The following is a 21,280-nucleotide window of genomic DNA, read 5'->3' on the forward strand; positions in this document are numbered from 1 at the left end:
GCGGATCATCGTATATTCCTGTCAGGTACAATCCCACCTATTGATGAAGTGTTGTGATGGGAGGGGTTGAATTCCCTGGGAGGGATGAAGAAGCAGAGATGCACAGATGCATGACTTAAATCTACTTCACCCTGAATCTCTTTATTGTGATACAATGAGGTTTTAGTTCCCAGAAGAGCTATGACTGCTCTTTTGTACATCAGATATTTATGGTTTGGTTACAGTATGAACCTAAACACATAAAAATGTGTGTCGTTACTTTAGGTTTAGGTATGCAAAGAAAATGCCAGTTGAAGTAGAAATTATGTTTCTTTCTGTTTTTTATGGACCATAATTGTGTAAAACAACACCACAAAGACAGAATAAACTATCAAATTGCCAAAACGTACATACCGTAATTCTTCATGCTGAGTCATCCCCCAGCTTGTGGTTGGTCAGCCTTTTTTTTATTCCTGCGTGACATCTCTCTGCTTCAAATGGGAACATATTAGAGCTTTTTTGGGAATGACACACTACCAGCTTTGCCAGCCTCAGTATCAGAACAACTGGACGATCCAACCTGAAGCATTTGGGAGTCAGAGTTTGATGAAATAGCACAAAGACACACGCATGGAGGAAGGAATGTTTGTTGTGAAAGTTCACCCTGTGGGTACATATTTGGGAATATTTCTAGTAATTCTTTCTTTGTCACTGCATGTGCATGTTTGTTTATGGGTCTGTTTGGTGTTAGTGCAGCAACTTTTAAATGATATTGCACTTCTAACTATAACTGGGGAAGATGAGTCAGAGATACTAGCTCTCTGCTGCCAGTGTTGATCAGTGTGTGCACCCTCCGCTGAGAGCACTGAAGAAGCAGATAGGAGCTTTTGGCTCCTAGCTAATTCAACTGGACAAATTAGCCAAAGCTGGACTTGCACGGAAAAATACCCTACTTTGTTCCAATCAATTTATCTTTTTCTTCTTGTGAAGATCCAGGAAGCCATTATTCAATTTATCTATAATTTCTGTGTTTGTTTGTTTTTTTTTACTCCCAAGTGACCAAAACCAAACCCAGGTGGTGAAAGACACAGACAAAGACACTGTAGAGATCCACTGATTTCACTGGTAAATATTTATTGTACAATTCTGTCAGGAAAAATACAAGGTGGCAGTGTCAAGACATGCAAAAGGTGCAACAGGCAAATACACAACCCAGAAGAACACCAGTTTAATTGTCAATCAAATACAGCATTCATTTGTTTGTAATTCATAGTAATACAAAAACAAGGGAAGAAGAAGGTCCTTCAGTGTTTCACTAAATCTTCCCAGACACATGATTTAAGTGTTACAGTAGCATTTTGTAAAAAATAAATATTGACCTTATATCAAAAAATCAAACATATAATCAAATGTAATTTAGCAATGGTCTACAGTACAAAATAAACAAATAACCCTACTTTTACTATTACTATCTTTATTAAGACATTAATGCTCAGAGAAAAAAAATTTTTTATACATTCAGCAACTTTAATAATCACAGTCAATCATGTTCACATCCTGATATCTGCTCTCTAAACTGCAAATATAATCTCATTGAGCTTCAAAGCAGTGACAGCAACAGATCACTATCCTAGATAGATAGATAGATAGATAGATAGATAGATAGATAGATAGATAGATAGATAGATAGATAGATAGATAGATAGATAGATAGATAGATAGACAGACAGACAGACAGACAGACAGACAGACAGACAGACAGACAGACAGACAGACAGACAGACAGATATACTACAGCATAGTATATCTTCCAGTCTATTTACACAGCTGCCGACAAATGTGTTTCATTAAGAGGAAAGTACCCTAAAACAATAGCTTGTTTGGCTCCAGTTATTGGCCCCAGAGGTTTGGAAACTAGGCCAACATGGCAGCCTGACAGCAGACATTCATGTGATCACACATTCAGTTTAAACAAGAAATCAACAATGTCCAGCCCGCAGTTAAGTCAGTACAGGAGAGTGTATGGGAGTGGGTGGCTCTAAATGTAACATTTGCTTGTCAGCGGTCAAATAATAGGTGGATTTTGGCTTTAAGTTGTATTCATGCCACCATTCCAGAACCAAAACCACAAATGTCAACTGTGTGTAGGCGCTGGGGGAAAAGTCGGGGCATCATCAAAGTCTGCAAGTAAGGTTCATCCTCTGGGGACAACTTTGCTTGCAGCCATACTGCTGCTGCTGCAAGCAAGGCTAAAACTGCTGTTACATCTATTGTAGTCATTGTGGGAAATCCCTTGATTTTGGGATTCGTAGCCAGCTGTGTATGTAGGTCATTGTTCTTTAAAAAAAAAAAAGAAAGAAAAAAGCAGGAAGGAGGGAATCATGTGACGGAGAGGCGTGATGTAAATAATATAATGTGTAAGCAGATGCAGGTCAGCTCTGCTGAGGAGGGGTACAGCTAAAAGTACAAACAGTGGAAACCTGACACAGCGGGTAGGCCGGTGTTTTGACTAACAGCTAACAGGGTTTTAGCTGTGGGACAAGCTGAGACCAAAGACAACATGCGTGTCTGTCACATGATTATGACCACCTTAGGTTTTATTTCGTTTTTTTTTCTATATTCTGAACGCCTTTTATATATTTAACCAAAACCGCATTTGATACCATAACGCGGAGCTGCGTGTTCACCTGTGGGCAGCAGACACACACCTCACATGTGGATTGTGGATCCAGATAAAAGATCAAAATCAGACTTTGTGCAAAATAATCGATTTGTCACAGGCCGACCGTGAACGTTTGTCTGCTCAGAGCTTAACTGGGTCAAGACATGTTTGTTATCAGCGTTGTGGTTAAGTGAGTAATATTTTGGAGTTACAGTGCTCCACACAATTATTGCCATTGGCTTATTCTCTTAAGGTAGAGAGCTGTGTAGATCAGCAATCAGGATCAGGAAATCTAAGGAAAAAAATGGGGTTATAATCAGATACTCATTTCCACATCATCTACAGACCACAAAAACACAAGCTTTTAAACTCTAACCTTTTGGTAAAGGCTTGTTATAAAATGAGAGATCACCTTCAGCTCCTTGGCCGTCTAAACTAAACCTTTCACTGAATCGTCTTAAATCAACATGACTGGACTGGCACGGTTTCTAATACCGCAAGGAAACCACTAATTTACTTCAGTGTTTTCTCAGAAATCTGTGGTCTAAACTCCACTATTAGGCAACAATTGAGCTGACAGGGCTCCTCATAAAAAACATGGAGTGAATTGTTGCAGACGTCTCTTGTTCCGTGAGGCCAGAAATAGCCCGGTCCATACAGCACCGGGATTGCGAAAGAACAGAAATCTGACCACCGCAAAGACTCTTAAGGGGGTTGTCCCAGGAGTCGTTTTAGTACATGAGTACAAAGAGAAAATCTGTTCAAAATATTTTCTTTGAACATGTGTTGGATTAATCATTTCTGATTCCAGAGTAATTCATCTGGATTTGTTGCCTACTGCTGTACAGGGAGGCAGGGCAGGGGGGGGGGGGTTGCTAGTGATGAAAAATATGAAAAATAGAGTATAAGTAAAAAGTAAGGAAAATACATTGTACAAAATTATTATTAAAAACAGTGAATTGAATATCTACAACTATATTACACATTTGAATATGTGTATCAAAGGAGAAGTCAAGCATTTTAGGAAATATCCCCATTTACTTTCGTGCCTAGAGGTTAGTGCAGTAGCCTCAATATAAAGCTATGGACAGAAACTGGTTGGCATAGCTTAGCATAAAGACTGGAGATGGGAGGACTAAACAAATGAAATACAAGTTGTTGCCTAGTGAGCTGTAGAGATGATGGCAGGTGGATTTTCTGTCTTTGGGCTGAGCTAGGCTAGCTGTTTCCCCTCACTTCCAGTCTTTATGCTAAGCTAAGCCAATGGCTGCCCTCTCAAACTTCATCATTTACAGTAGCAGAGGCTACACTCTTTATAGTGGCATCAATCGTCTTATCTAACACTGAACAAGAAAATGAATAAGTGTATTTCCTAAAATGTTAAAATATTCATTTGATACTATATTCACTTCATGTCTCTATCTCTCTCTTTCTTTCTCTCTCTCTCTCTCTCTCTCTCTCTCTCTCTCTCTCTCTCTCTCTCTCTCACACACACACACACACACACAAAGTTCCAGTATCGAAGTATCAATCGCCCTCCCCATGTGTTGTCCATCAGGCTCCTCTTCATCCTTCCTGCTCTAAAGAGTGACTGTTCAGTCTCATTATTGCTACACATCTTTATGAGGTCTGTTAAGTCTTTATTGCTAAATACTACTCTGGAATATACGCGTCAGTCACCAGGCATCAGTCAACTGATAAATCCCAAGTGTCTGTCTGGAGATGCTGGTCTTGTTTGGTTGTTGAAGGACACAGCTGTGTCCCGGTTCAAGCCGTATAGGAGCTGAAACGTCCGTACTGACAGATCCCGTCAGGTGAGGACTGCAGTCTTCAACAGTTGTGTCACATTGGGTAATGATGCTCCTCAGATGTATCATGGTGTGTAACAGTAGAGAAGGCAGTATCCTTCAAGAATAAGTCTTTTATTGCTGGTTGAATAAGTAAATAAAAAAGAAATACTGCATAATGAGTCATTTTGATTGTTCTTGAAAAGTGCTCCGTCATCACTGGCCATGTGAAGTGCTACTGAAGTGCTGCTGGCAGTGTATGTGTTGTGTGGTGTGTGTGTGTGTTTCCCTCCTCAGGGTTACCACAGTTTGTCCAAACCTGTGGTATTTTCTTCTCCACAACTCTATTGGTGGTTTATGAAGCTTTTATGAGTGTCGCTCAGCGTTCATTTGGTTGCATATGCACAGGTTTGGTGTGTGTGTGTGTTTGTTTTTGTCTCACAGGTAGGTGGTGGCCTCTCTGTTCTCTCTCTCTCTGGCCTGAGCCACGGCCACGTTGATGCACTGCAGCCACTCCTCCGCATGTTTCTCGTCCTGAGCTTTCAGCACGTACGTCTTGTTGTCGGTGAAGATCTCGAAGGCCCTCGGCAGACCCCGATCCCGACGCTTCTTGGCTACAACCTGTAGGAAAAAAGAAGGAGAGAAGGAAACTGAGGGATGACGTTCCTGCAAATATATTTTTTGAAATTCATTTTCTGATTTTAATATCTCACCTTGACACTTTGTACCTTGCTGAGTTCGATCGGGATGTCGTCCAGCTCATCCTTCTGTGGGGAGGACAGACAATAAAAGCAGTAAAGAATCCTGGCAAACAGGAGAATAAATGAAAACATTATTTTCCAACATCCATTATATGAAACACTACAGATCTGTGGGTGATTTAGAGCTCAGGCAGAGCCATCTTCCATCTTCAGCCATGTTAAACAGTTCTTTATGCATTTTAAAGGGATACTTCACCCAAAATCAATAATTCACCAATTTTCTACTCACCGTCATGTCAAGGAAGTGTTTGGAGAACTTTCGGAGTCATCAAAACTCTTCTGGAGTTCCAGGGGGGGTCCGGCTGGCAACAGATTTTCATATAATCGCGGCGTTTTGTGCTCACTTTTGAATCATCCAAAACACACACTATGAAACATCCAAATACCTTCTACTACAATAATAGCTACTACTACAACAAGGCTAAAAACAGAGATCAAATTTATTTTTTTCGAACAACTTTTTCATCTTGTGACTTCAGGACACTTGGGTCAGTACGGACGAGCAGTAGGCTATGGAGATATTTGGATGTTTCAAAAGTCAACTCTATCCACCGCCATTATATGAAAATCCGTTGCCAGCCGGACCCTCCCTGGAACTCCAAAAGTGTTTTGATAATTCTGAAAGTTCTCCGAACCCTTCCTTGGCATGACGGTGAGTAGGAAATTGGTGAATTATCGAATTTGGGTGAAGTATCCCTTTAAGGAGTGTTCTGTTGTTTCCATCATACACCACCTCAGATCAAATTATTTACAGGATGACAATTAAGACTTTATTATTGTGCTGTTTCCTTGTGGCAGGAAACAAAATCCTTCATCTCCGCTGAACAACACATCTGCGTTTTACCCCCACAAGGTAAAATATGTCACGTGTGGGGAGGCGTGTTCCTGTGTGTGTGTGTATCTTGCACTACAGCCGTGTCTTCTCGCCCCGTAGGTGCTTAGTTATGTGGTCAAAACCACAGATCCACGGCTAGCTGCAGTACTCAAGGCAACTGACCACATCCTCTCTGTGGTGTGTGTGTGTGTGTGTGTTGAAAAGCATTGAAGTGGAGATGACGTGTTCTCAGTTTTACCTCCCGGCTGGCTCTGCTGAGGGTCTGACTGCTGTTTCACACTGATGACTCCTGCCAGTGGATTAATGCATCCAGTCAAACGAACATTTGATTGATTTCAAACCTGAAGTGAAGCATTTTATCTCATCTACAAACTCCTACGCGGATGTCTGGCGCTGTTAGGGCATCAGACAGCTTTGTAGGTTAACAGACAACGCCACCAAAAGAGGATCTAGACGGATTAATGTATTTGTTGAGACAAGCAGAATTATTGTATTTACATTATTATGCTATTATATCATTATTCCTTCTTGCACTTTCCCTAAAAAAGTTTGATGGGAGGTTTTCTTCTTATTGGCATTGACGTTCATAGCAGTGAAACAGCAGTTGGCGGCTGAACAGAACTATTTCATGTTCAGTCACAATCACATTGTAGGTTTTATGACGTGCGTGTTTATTTTTTGTGTCTCTTCAGCTGAGATTTTCTCACAAACAGATGAGCCTGTAAACACGAGCTGCCAGATTTCAAACCTCCTCAGAGCAGGTCAACGCACCCAGCAAGCACTTAATGAGTGGGTCAATGCAAAAAACTCATTATAATTTATTATCTAATGTGAGCAGGTTGAACTGTTGAACTAAACTATCGGCCCCCAGAAGGTTAAGCTACTGTTTATTCTGCCATAAGAAAAGTAGAGTAAAAAGTAAACAGAATAAAGTGCGTACATGCTTGTCCTCCAGCTACCAATCACATACACAGCTATTATACCCTATATGCATAAAGATCCCAAGCACACAAACCATCCATTCTCATATTACTCTTATTTTCTCTGTCTCAGCCTCTTCAGTATTCTTAGTATCTGTAGGTCTTGAAAGGTTTTAAAAACATTTGCGGGTCCCAGCATAGATTGTGAGACTGTGGGCTGCCAGGCAGAGACAAGTAAAAGCCCCCCACCTCCTCCTACATTAGACTATGTGAAACTTTACATATCTTGTGATTGTTTCAAGACTTTGTGGTCGTTTCATGTGGTCAGTTTGAATCACATTTGAATGCTTTTGCCTGCCTCCTGCCTCTTTAGCTTTCTCCCTCACTGGCATAACACTGAAAACACTACTGAATGTCATTCTCTGTGATATTGTAAAAGGTCTCTAATGTATATATTTACATTAAGGAACACTGCCGAAACCCTGTGCACAAGGACTTCTCAAAGTTCAGGTCTGGATGCAGTTTGGCATCACTCTTTGTCTGGACCCAATTAAGGAGAACGTGCAGTGTTCAGAGGAGAGGACACTGTGGCTTAGAGAACAACAGATAAAATATGCATCCGTCTTCTAAACATATTTCATCCACTGGGTAAATGCTCCTGGAAATAAACGGTACAGCCTTGAGACACAAATCTAAACTTTGCGAGGATTCTGGGAAAGTTTCAAACCTCCGTCAAGCTGCTCCATCATTCAATACAGAGTTAACAACACAGTTTCTTTTTCTTTTTGGTTCTTAATCTAAGCCCCCAGCTGGGAAAAGATCTTTCACAACCTACCAACCACCACCTCCTCTTGAACGTGCTGGCGAAGACAAGCTGAGCTCTGAAAACAAAGACACAAAATCTTTCCAATTTGTGGCTGCTCGTGCAAAAAAAAGAGAGAGAGAGAGAGGAATCCATTACCATTTGGATGGGAACACAAAGACGATTGTGCACAGTTGGAAAAAAGAAAAAGAAAAAGACAAGACAGAGCTCGACCCTACTATTCCACGTGCCTGTCTCTAGTTTCTAGTTTCTCTCTGATTGCACAGTATAAACATGACCCAGAGAAAGAGAACAGCCCATCTCCTGCTGGCTGTGAAAATTATTTCAATTATAATTAATTGTTTCACTCTTGGAGATAATTGCTGTTAACCAGGATAACGGCACGGACACACGCATACAGGTGTAGTAAAAAATGTGTTTCTTTCATCAGCTGGTCAAAATCAAACTTAACTTCAGCCTATATTCAATCGGCATGTTTTCACTCTATGTTTTTGTCAATTAAACAAAGTTTTCCTTTGCACTATAACTCTGTGTCCGGGGATAACTCTTCCAGTAAAGTCAGCAGCTAACAACAGATGGAGGGAAAATTGTGTCGTATCAACCCAGAGGGGAATCTCCACACCTATTCGGCCTTTCTTTCATTCACAGTGTGTGTACGAGGCAGTACCTCCTTCCCTGTGTGTGCTACTTGTGCGTAATTATGTCTGCTTTGAGTTATAGAGGGTGAGAGTGAGTCATGTTGTTGCAGCATCATGCTCAGGCCTTGGGAGTTCCCCAAGAGTCCTCGCCGAGGCCAAGGTCTGTTACGGTCAGATTCACCGGATGCTCCTGAGGGACAGTTGAACTTATCACGAGATGGGATTTCCACTGTTTCATGCTGAATTTCATCATGTTTCAAATGATGTGGAACAAGGAAATATTAATGAGGATTTTATAAGTGAGAGGCCAAGGTACAGTGGGTATAATGTGTGTGTGTCCAGGCCGTGTGTGTGTGTGTGAGTGTGTCGGGCTTCGTACTGATTTGCCTCTCCGGAAGAGCAGTTGGTTTCCAGCCAAGGTGAAGTAGCGGGTTTTCCAGCGCTTGATGAACTTCCAGCGGACCTGCTTCTCCTTCAGCTTCCCCTCGATCAGTGGCTGCCCCTCCTGGTTAACGACTGCAGGACGAACACAAAACAGAGAGAGAAGGACAAAAAGAAGAAAGAGGGAAAGAAAATATGTATATGATTCATGATTTTTACAGATCTGCAACAGATTATTGATCATTTATCAATAGATCAGAAAGGTCCATTATTAAGATGCGTTCATGACCTGGATCTAACATCTGAGAGTCAATGAACAGCACTGTATCCATGAATGATAGTTAAAGATGATCAAAAAGCCAAAAAGGTGGTTTGTGAAATAAATAATGTGCATTCCTGGCAATAAACAATACATACTTTTCTCTATGATAGTTTATCCTTCAAATTTAAAGCCTCTGCAGGATGAGTTTGTCTCCACAGTCCAGGCCCACGAGACTATTCATCCTACACGTTAAGAATTTATTATTAAATCTGTTTGGCACATGTTTTTATTTAGGTTTTTTTCTTTAATTTAAAGTAATATGGTTACATTTTCTGCCAAGACTGTGCACAACCATAAAAGGCATTTTCTTTCATACACAGAATATGAGCAAGCTGCATCTAATTGTCCAATTTGTTAACATAAACACTTCACAATTCACTGCAGAAGGTCTCATTTTGAATCCATAAAACACGTCTCCAGCAGATGAAGACAATACAATATTTAATTTTAGAGTTTAATGTGTATTTGTCGTGTGTAACAAGAAAGCTGTCACTCTGCGTTACAAATAGTAACACTGTACATCCTATTGACAATCCATGGCTAGATTTAATGTAAAAAAGAAAAGAAAAAAGAAGCACAGATGTGTTGCATTTCAATCTGCACAAAGATTGTAAACATTTGTAAATGTGGTGATGCACAGTGCTGCAGACCTCAGGTGAGTTTGCTCCCAAAATAAAAAACAACATTGAGCATTTCTGCACTTAAAGCACAGCAACCAACCAGCCGATATTAGGGTTACATCACTGCCACAAATTTATTTTGTATCTGTTCTGCTTTCCTTGGTTTATTCCTGTTTATATTCCTTTAGTTTTCAGTTGTGATGCCTCATCCGGAAACACTCTGTAATGCATTTGCATGAAATTGCTAAGATATAAACAAACTCTTGAACCTATTCACTTCCACTTCCAAACCAACAACAGCATTTTGTCTGTGTGTATGTTTGTGCGTGTGTGTGTGTGTGTGTGATCACGCAGACAAGAATCCCACAGTCTGGACTGGTCTGATTAGAAACACTCGCCCACATCAACCTGAACAAATACCACTTTGAATGTGTGTGTATTATAACGCGTCAGGAGTGTCAGCCTAAGTTTCTCAGTCTAATTGAAATCATTCCAGCTAAAGATCTCCAGTCAGCTGTTTACCTGGAATGTGATTTCACCCACACATTTCATGGGAAGAACTGTGTGAGCTGTACAACATCGGTGAATACGTCATGCATTCGTCAGCGGCTTCTTTCATCTAATCTGTTTGGGACATGACGTCTGAGAACACATGTGTGATTTTATCAGAAAGAACAAACAACAAGCAGCGAATACAAGGCATGCAGTAAGTCTTAATTATGCAAATAACTACTAATACTCTCCAGGTAGTGAAGATGTTTAAACCAGCAGCGTTTCTTACAGTATCAGTGTGACATTTAGTTCTAATAGATGCAAACTCTTGGTTGAATATACTTTAGGTAGATGCTGACCACCAAACAGAGGCAGTCTTTGTGTCCACAACGATGACTAAAACAGATTATTGCAGAGATTATTGCAATCTGATAGGAGTGTGTGTGAAAGCGTGTGTGGGTGCATGCTGTAATAGATGATTCACAGACATACTGACTGATGCCAAACACAACAAAGCATGTAAGGTCATTACAACCCTAACTCAAGTGAAGAGACATAATTTCTGGGTCTGGGTTATTTCCGGGAATTTTTACATTGTCATTTTATGGCATATTTTGACTTTTCATGCACCAAATGATGAAATGATTATTCAAAAATAGTATTTTAATCAATAGATTATCCAGAACTTCAGCCAGTGCAACATGCATGGCTATAACAGAGACAATGACCACTACATGAATATTTCATTTAAACTAAAGGATCAGTTAGACCAAAGTAAAATACATTTTCTCACTTGTTTTGGTTCACTGTGATATGATGGATATGAATATATGGAGATTTTAAGATTTCTAGAAGTGAATGTAACTCTGTCCATGATGCTCACACCATTATTTTCTTTCTTTTTTTATTTGAGTGACATTTAAAGTACTAGCACTTATTATGTTTACATGTATGGATGGTGACTCGACTATTATATAATAATAATAATGTGTTGTGTTAATTATGTTTCCTATATTTTACTGATGATTCACCAGGATGCCAAACATCTGACTGACTCATTTGCATTCCTACCAAATTATTAGTCTGTGTGTCCTACAGCTAAACCACATTCGTTCAGACTTCCTGTCAGCTTGAATGGAGAGACACACACGCTGCTCATTTACAACTGGACACACACACTGCTGTGCTTGTCTGCATCACCCAACAAATATTTCAGATTTTTTTTTTTGGGGTGCAGAAATAAACTTGTCTGCTGCATAAATCACTGCAACTTGTGTCGTCACCTCGCTTTGATGTAGACACCTGGAAAAGTGATCCCTGGATTTGTTGTCAGCCCGAGGCGATGCTACAGTTCACAACCTCTCGTCTGAGACACACTGACGTCAAACATTGAGACAAGGACGCAAAATACACACACATGCACACACTGAGTCACAAACAAATACTGATGATGCTTGTGCAAGTGAACAAAATGCAGAAACGTTTGCATCCACTTCCTCACGTTGCATTCAAGGCAACCGTCATTATGTCCTTGTATCATTATTTTTGGTTTTACAGCTCTTTTCCCACCAGCACTGTGAAGCTTTAGTGGGTGTGTGGGACATGAAAGACTATTACGTTTGGATGTCATTATCTTAACCACACTGTGTTAGTGACTTAGATGAAGATCAGATCACATCTTAAAACCAGCTGATGCAGAAAAACTAAAGTAATTCTAAAGGGCTCATTGACTTTTTCTGACAGGATTTCAAAACTGTGACCAGAGTTGAAACTCAGATCATCAGAAACTGCTGCTCCTCCTCCAAACAAGTCCGATTTCACCCACTGGTCCAAATATACAAAGACCATCATCATGCATCATCATGTTGGTCTTTGTCAATTTGTTTGGCTTTCATAATGAATGAGCGCATGTGTGTGTTGGTTGGTGGTTTGTAGTTTTTGGCTTGAGGACGATGGAGGACAAAATGAGGTGTGAGGAGATCATAGAAATGTATCCTGAAAGATAACTATGGGTGTGAACCGCAGTTGACAGTACACTTGTTCACCCTTGTTAAATATCAATTATAGGAAAAAATGTGGTTGTAAACAAGTTACCCGCCCCCTGTTCTGTGTTAAATGTCAAGTTTCCCCGTTGAGCGACAGAATTTCATAACTTGGAAAAAATGCAGAGTCATTACCGAGAGAAAAACTGCTTCTAATAACATGCCAGGCTTTGCAAAAACATGTTGCAAAATAGATTGAATAAACAATGTAGGGAAAACTGACAATAACATTTGGTTTGGTTTGACTATAAAAAAGAAAAAAGAAAAAAAACACTTTTGTTTTCACACACTTATACACACTTATATCACCCACTATGTACTGGAGCTGGTTCAAGATGACTGGGATTTAGGTTAAATGCATTGCTAATAAAGATAGTGGCCATTATCCAATCACTGTTTGAGGCTAATATCTTGCTAATGCTGCATTCACCCAGTGTCATGCATACGTTAGCACCAGTGTTCATTTTATAATGACAGAGAGCTAGAAAACATGTGAACACAAAAAATATATCATAACATTGAAATAAGATTAATGAGTGAACGCCTGGATTCTTTTTTTTCCCTTTATTCTCTTTATTAAAAATCACCGCAAACTTGTGTCCCATGGCTTCACAAAATGATATAAACAATCATGAAGATAAATCATAAGATGGGCCACAATACAGAGCTAAAGTGAAACCAGAACTCTCACTTTTAACTTGTTCAAAACCCCACTGGCAATGTGAGTATGCTAATAACTACAAACACAACCTATATCCAATATGTTCATTTCATATGTTGTTGTAATAATAATAATAATTCAATATGAGTTATTAGCAGCCCTGGCTCTGTCCTCCTGTTATTAGAGACATTAGCTAACTGCAACAAGCGTATGACAGATAGTGTTCCAGGCTGCTATAAACGGACATATTGAACAAACACCATTTTCAACAAGCTTTCTGCAGTTTTAAGCACGTATGCCATGGAAAAGACAGATTATAACAATAAAAAGTTGGATAAAAGACTGCAGAAGGGAGCAGTGGTGAAAGAATTCATAAAAAACAATTACAAGAGTAGAATAAAGCTATAAAATCTCAGAGAGGAAAGAAACCTGAATCCAGTTGTGCCAAGGTTAATGTGAACATATGGTATTGTGTACATTAGGTAACTACTGCATTGTGTACTGTTGTAAAGATTTCACTGAGTGAAGGGATGTCAGATGTTTGACAGTATAGCTTCGTAGATAAATATATAGTCCATCATTGTCAATAATGGAGAATGAGCTGTTATAAAAATAACCATGATGACCCTAATGATTTTACCAGAATATCTGACAACAACACCCTTGAGAAACTCTCTCTTAAATATATTACACAAGTTTCTGTAATCCTCAAAACTCCCCTCGCTTCATCACAGCGTGATGGCGGTCTCTTTGCAGCGAGGGTATCTCCAGAATTTGTGCCATAATTCCTAGAGGTGAGAAGTTCTGTCCAGGCTGTTGTCAGAGATTGATTGTGAAATGATGGACAGTCTTGCTTTGGGTCTTCAATCTTTACGTTGCAAACAGGAGATCTGTCTTCAAGACGTGAGTGAATGTGTGCACAAGATGCACATGTAGAGGCACGAGGAAATTACGTTACATATGTGTATTTTGAAGCCTGTGTATGTTTGTGAGTGTCAAAAGTCCACACAAGGCAATTACAAGTTTCTTTTCCCTTGTTTGTGGTATTTTTTCACAGAAACCAGTTACCTCTGTGGCGTGTTTTCGGAAAAACATCCAACAATGCCAGAAACACTGAAAGAGACAGTGAACAGTGTACCTTACTCTACACACAGTATACATACAACTTGCTCATTACCGTACACTTCAAAGGCATTCCAGTAGTAAAACTCAACAGTAGATCATAAAGCATCATGCAGTTGCAGTGAAAACTGGCTCCACTTTGGCCTTCACAATGGAAAACACTTCAACTTTCTCTCTTTTTACCTCCAACATTAAAACATGAGACCAACTATTTGCATGTGTGTGTGTAAGAGAGAGAGAGAGAGAGAGAGAGAGCTCTGTAGTAATCACAGTGAGACATTTAGGCCAAGTCAGCAGCTTTTTATTATAATAGCAAAGCAGTATAAAGCATGATGAAGTAAAACACTGGCTAATGGCAGCTGCTAAGGGGAACATCATGTAAACATGGTAAATAAGTGCTGCTTTTACTGTACGATAACTATAAAAACAAAAAACTGGGTCACCTGGAATCTAAACTACACAGAAACTGAAGTCAAGTCTTTACATTTGTTCCAGTGAGATGAGATGAGTCATCAACTGTCACTTACTGTAAATAGACTGAATATCCTCAATATAGTTGGATCAGTAAGAAGGTTTTTAGCCTTCACCTACATGTGTTTTCAGGGTATTTTCACATCGCCATAAACCATTATGTATGTGATGCATTTTAATTTTCCAGCAGTAAGTATCCAATATTCAAAGCATGGATGAGTGCAATGGCTCGCTCCCAGGTGTAAACGTCTTTTTCTTTGTCTATACTGAGAACAAACTTTCCTCTAAATCCCCTCAGGCTGCACAGACACGGTCCAAGTGTGGGTCCATGTACTGCAGAAATGGATTCCATGTTATCCCACTTATTGGGGCACGTATTAAATGTATTGCTTAAACTCGTTTGAGTTATGGGTTATTAAGTGAATCCATATGGCTGTGAGAGGAGCCTCATGATCTCTTTAGATCTCCCAAAGATTCCCGGCAGATTCTTGGCCAATGAAGGATAAAACTGAACCCAAAATTTAGCAAAAAAGCAAGTTCACAAAGCCACAAATCCTATATAGATATAATCCTAAATTCATGTCTCTGCATTCAAACGTTATGAAGGCCCTTTCCCTCAAAGTTATGTGGTCGACTGACAGCTGACTAATGATCAGCTGTAGATAGCGCTGGTTCAGGCCACTGAGTTCATGCCAGCAGTCTGAGGTGTGACTGACATAAAAATGTCAGGCCTCAGGTAAAGGTCACAGAGAGGTCACTTATTTAACACACTCAGCTGTCCGAAAATCACAATGGATGGATATACAGCTGCAATATCCACAGACGTGGTTGTTTTGAACTGGTGTTGTTACATTGCAGATGTTTGACCGTGTGTCTTACCTGGTTTCTCAATAAATGTGTGTGCGGCGAATTTGTCATCTTTACCAATCCTAATGTTACGAATATTGCTTTAACAACAGGATGATAACAAATGCAGGTCTGACATCAGTGCACTGCTGTTAGAGAGGTTACATGGGAGTTGCTGCAACACTTTCACACACACAAAAAAAGGACCAATATCTTCCCACTTAACATTTGGTGGGATGAGGCAGACTGTTCTGGTTTTGGTATGCCTCTGAGATTTCTATTTTCACAAGAGCCTTTTGTTTGTGCGAGGATTAGTTCCAAGTAAAACTGGTCACAGTGAGTTTCTGGGAAATTGTTTTTAGATAGAGATGCCGCTGCTTAATTTTCACAGTGTAATTTATCAATGCCATGCACACCGCAAAACCAAATTCCATTCGCTCTCAGTGAAGAAGTAATCCCAGGGAGAGAGATACCTCAAAACCTGAACCTGTATTTTAAGTGGCTGCTATGAGGGTTACAGGGGAAAATATTCTTTGTAATTTGGGTGAACTAAGCCTTTAACAGGCAGGCAGAGCTGAAAGGCTATCCAAGGCCACAAGGACACAAATGCTATAGTAAACACGTGTATCCACTTCCAATCACACAATCCCAGAGGGAAAGAACTACTATTCCTCCTCTAAATCCTCCTGTTATGAAGAGAGAGCGGCCTGATTTTGAATGGTAATCATCCGTCCTCTGCAGTCATTCAGCTCCCTCACTGATTACACCGGTTCGTTCGGAGCAGCAGCGCTGGAGGAATGGCTTTCATTTGGCTTTTTGTACCGTTTGGATCGGGGCAGTCCGACATGTGCATGGCACACGTTGTGTTTTCTTTCTGTGTTTGTGTATTTGAGGTAATGGGTGATGATGAGACAATGACATGGAAGACAGAGAAAATGAAGAGCTGTGTGAACGCAGCTTTTAACGACAGCTTCCATCTAAATGAGCCGTATGAATATTAATTCCAGTTGAATGCATGGAGATCATTGTGTCAGTGGAGATGCTCGGTAAATCATCTTACATCCTGAGCGCTGATTACTGCGGAGCCAGATCCAAGTGAATCAGAGTGTGCTGTCTTAGTCCAAGTGCTCACTGGGCTCACAACTGTAGCTAGGTATTTACCAACACAGAAACAACACAGACCAACCCAGTTTTAGAATAATATAATTATTAAAGGGATAGTTCACCCAAAATTCAAATTTCACTCATTATCTACTCACCCTCATGTCAACTAAGAGCTGTGAGAATTTTCAGAGTCCTCCGTTCCTTCTCTGAGTTACGGGGGGGTCTGCGCAGCAGTATTTGTCCATATAATGGTTGTGAATGGACACCAGAGCTCTTCGTCCAAAAAGACACACCAAAAAACATCCAAATACCTCCATACTGCTCGTCTGTAATGTCCCTCTTGTATTGAAGCCCCGACATGAGAAATTGTTCCGAAAAAAATTAAATAAGTCTATATTTTAAGCTTGTTTGTAGCGGAAGCTCCCAGTGTCTCAGTTCACTGCTCTGCCTGTGTAAGTGCAAATCTCACGTGATTTGCACTGACCGGCGGAACAATTTCTCATGTCGGGGCTTCAATACAAGAGGGACATTACAGACGAGCAGTATGGAGGTATTTGGATGTTTTTTGGTGTGTCTTTTTGGACGAAGAGCTCTGGTGTCCATTCACAACCATTATATGGACAAATACTGCTGCGCAGACCCCCCCGTAACTCAGAGAAGGAACGGAGGACTCTGAAAATTCTCACAGCTCTTAGTTGACATGAGGGTGAGTAGATAATGAGTGAAATTTGAATTTTGGGTGAACTATCCCTTTAAGCATACTACATGTATCATAATGGTTTTCAAGCAAAGTTAATGTTACACTGATGATTGATTTTTTTGGGTCAAACACCAACCTTAAACCAGATGGATGAAAAATAAGTGCAGAGAATAAGACAAGAGCCCTGATCACAGTTCAGCATTTTCTATATTGATGTTGACTGGTGGACTGTGCTGAGTGCTGTAATGCGACATGCTGCAGAGTTACAATACTTTCCTCTGCTTTTACAATCAGTGATAGTTGATAAAGCAGCTGCTCATTGTTTTGTTTGTATGAGGACACATGTACGAGCATGTCATGCATGCTGTGCTAACAGGTGTAGCAATGCAAAAACAAAAGGTACTTAAAAGAAGACAGGTTGGTAGCAAACAAAGATGGAAGTAATCCATCCATCCAGGCTATACTGCTTCTATCTCTGCAGGGACATATGGGGGCTGGAGCCAATCCCAGTCTATCACACATATGAACAACGAACAACCTCACACACATTCACACCTTCGGGTAATTTAGAGCCACCAACCGCCTTAGTGTGCACGTCTTTTGACTGCCACACAGGAGAACAACATGGAGAACATGCAAACTCCACACAGAAAGAAACCCATCGTGCTGCCTGATGTAAATAATGCCGTTTCAAAATATTGCGAGGAAAATGCATTCAACATGTTTGTTAGTTAGACCACACAGCGCGTTTAAGTGAGATATTGTAAATATACCATTGTTTCCAGGAAAACTCCCCGAGGGACTTTTGAGATTAATCTGTATTCAGTATCATGGTCCACGGGTAAAAATTATTTATATCTTGTGTCACTTGAGAGTAGTTAACTTCTTATCCCAACATCACACATTAATCACATTATGCAGGTTGTGAATTTTTCTTTGTTTTCTTGAGATCTCAGTGTATGACCCCCTCAACTGCAGGCTGATGGTCATTAGTTAAAGCCTGTGTGTGATCTGGTAATCATCTCTAATCTGAACTTTTCTCCTTCCAGAGCACACCGAACTCGCACACATGCACTAAACTTTAACTGCATCCCATCCGCCTGTTTCCGTCCACCGGCAACAGTTTCCTGCCTCTGGCTGTGACTTTCTGAGAAGTACCTGCTGGCTTCTTATGAGCTGCCATCAAACAGCAGAGCAGAGCTGGAAACAGTGTGTTTCTGAGGTTCAAAACTACTTATTAGAGACACTTGACTTTCTTTCACTTTCGCCGAAGTCAGTCCCACTCGTTTTTACCTTTCCTATCCCCTCCCCTCTCCTCCCATATTTCTTCACCGGAGCACAACATCTGCCACAAACTGCTCTCTTCTGGCTCCTCTTATATAACTAATAACTGCTTCCATGTGATGCTGACAGAGAGATGGCGGCAGATTTAAAGCCTGTTTCCCAAACTCTCTCTGTCACATTTGTTCTCCTGAGGCTAAACTGTCATTCATCGATTTATAGATACCGTTAATTTACAGTGTGATCACTCACACAGATGCACTTTGTGCTTTCTGTGATCCTCGGAGTGGAGTGAGAAGAGACGAGCAACAGGAGAGAGAAGATGCTCAACAGCATAAATCACACTGGAGAAAGAAAGTTTGAAAAGTGTGGAGCCACTGTGTATGTTATATAACACACGCGCGCGCGCACGCGCACACACACACACACACACACACACACACACACACACACACACACACACACACACACACACACACACACACACACACACACACACACACACACTGTAATCTAAATGTGATTCAAGGGTTTGGCCTCTCTTCCAAGTCTGACTTCATCAGGACAAAGTGCTCATCGGAGGAGGTCGCTGGTCCAACGTAAACTCATCAGAGCTGAGTCATGACTCGACTGATTACTGTGACCCTTCATAACAACACCCAAATCAGACTGGCAGCGATTAAATTAAAAGAGCTGCTTGTTGCCCCGTTTTTTCCTCCACCGTTCTGGGAAAAGATCATTTGCCTTGAAGTTATTTTGAGTGAAAACACCCCCGTGGAGCGCTGCAATGGTTTTACCATCAGACCCCAGAGAGAGACACAACTGGGCCCAAGAGAGCCAAGAAAATCTTTTAAATCCTGTTTTGCTTGTTCATTGCTCTATTTAGAGAAGACAACGGAGGCTGGGAGCAATTCAGCAGAAACCACAGAGGAATGCAGTTTTAAGTTTTAAGGTGAAGTGTTTAATTTCATAGTAAATGTAAGTCAGCTGTTTTTTAAGGTGGAGGAAGCCAGTTCTCAACTTAGCTCATCCCTCCATGCCTTCTGTCACTGCTTTCTAACTTAGTTTTCTCTCTGCTCTGGTCTTATTTTTTCATAACTATTTAGTCAGGAATTTATTGATTTGGTTTGGTTAAGCGTTAAGGACTCGTCAAAGTGCACAGAAAAAAAAATAATCTTGAGTTTCTACTTCAGGAGTCTTTGACTTTTACAGTGATGTTACCAGAGGTTTCACTGGACCTATGAAATGTGTCTATATCCCTGTGTTTTCTTAATGATGATTCTTATAAGGATGTGAAGTCGATACGACCGGGGAAGGTTGTGTCCTGGTTTTTAAAGCTGCCAAGAAAACTGCAAAAACACAGACTTCTGTCAGGGAAGGGGGCGGAGGCGTCCCGTTTTCAAAAACCTCTCTCTTCTTTGTTTGTGTGGAAGCAACTTTGTTATGCACGCACACGGCACAATGTTTAACTAATTATTATGGGTATGTATAAATGGATCTGTGTGTGTGTGTGTGTGTGTGTTTGTGTGTGTACCTGTGGCCTTCTCAGGGTTGTTACACATGAAGCAGAGCCAGCCTCCCTCTTCCTCGCTGTATCCAAACAGGTCGAAGAAACGCACGTCTTCCAGCTGGATCTGCAGACTGTCCAGATCCTGAGGGGAAAGAGACAGAAACAGATGAAATCACTGTGCATCACAAATAATATTTAACTGCCCCAACTCCCTGACATCAAATTATGTATATATACCATATACACACACATGTATTTTCTTACATAATACAGCTGACAGCTGGGCTACATTAACATAAGTTAATCAATTTAAATGATGTGATTAAGAAAATACGTCAGAGATATTTTTGAGAGTCTTTTGGCCTCTTTTGGTTGTATTTCATTTACTGTTCGGTTCAATTCAGTTTTAAATAAGTGTTTTAACCAATAACAAGAACCAAGAGCTGTGATGTATCACTTACACAGCGCAACTGAACTGAACTTGGTTTGCTGGCTGCTGCACTGAAGGCATAACTGCTGGCTGCTGTTTATTTATATAGTACACTTTGTTGTTCCTGTGTAGAGCACATGCTCTCATCACTCTGCGCTGGGAGACATTTCAAGTGTTTTAAAGAGGTGCAGTGGGATGTTTTTGACAGCTGCCGACAGACCAGGGATCAGAGAGTTTAATATATGACTTTTATATAGACGACACTGATGCACCGGCACTGATCCTGATCCTGTGGACCTGCTCAGGATGTCCCTGCTCTTTATTTTACACAACAAACTCTGAGGATGAAGGGACAAAAACACAATATGAATTTACAGAGGACTCAGCTGTGCATCTGTGTGTTTGTGTGCCGGTACAGAAGGTAATGGAAACCTAGACCCCCATTAGAAATCCCTTAAGACCCCCTGCACATGGTAAGAGTTAGACTTCACTTTAAATACACACAAACACACTTCAGCGACACTTAAACCCTTAAGATAATACATATTTATCTTAAGCATGTTTGGAGAAAAGGAGACTGTTTAATGAGATGATGGATTACTGTCGTTAGTCTTTGTGACAAAGAAGCAGTCTTATCCCCGTGAGCGTCCACACTGTATTTATGTATCGTTCTGCATCTACATCTTCACCTGAAACCTGCTGCTGCTGCTGCTGCTGCTGCTGCATGTCGGTGTCTTTCTATAGTGATCGCTGCAGTGTGGCTCGGCCGAGTCTCACAGTTTGAATATCCTGTAAACTAACCTGCGCTTCATTAATTCTCTGAACTCTGACGCTGCTGCTGGTCTTTCACATTTTCTGATGATCCATTTAAGAAGAAGAGACGTTTTTCAGAC

The 21,280-nt window shown here is 40.6% G+C and overlaps 1 protein-coding gene across 2 annotated transcripts in view; it reads right to left on the reverse strand.

Moving 5' to 3' along the window:
• Window positions 1-4,866: 4,866 nt before the first annotated feature.
• veph1 (ventricular zone expressed PH domain-containing 1) overlaps window positions 4,867-21,280 on the reverse strand; it is a gene marked incomplete at both ends in the record, with an annotated part of 63,530 nt that continues 47,116 nt past the window's right edge. For both annotated transcript variants that reach the window (XM_083984321.1, XM_083984322.1), the window contains 4 exons: window positions 4,867-5,049; window positions 5,142-5,195; window positions 8,785-8,921; window positions 19,982-20,099. In XM_083984321.1, coding sequence (XP_083840447.1) covers window positions 4,867-5,049; window positions 5,142-5,195; window positions 8,785-8,921; window positions 19,982-20,099 — 492 coding nt within the window. The remainder of the gene's footprint in view (window positions 5,050-5,141; window positions 5,196-8,784; window positions 8,922-19,981; window positions 20,100-21,280) is intronic.

Source organism: Trachurus trachurus (assembly GCF_905171665.1).
Source record: "Trachurus trachurus genome assembly, chromosome: 13".
NCBI lineage: Eukaryota > Metazoa > Chordata > Actinopteri > Carangiformes > Carangidae > Trachurus > Trachurus trachurus.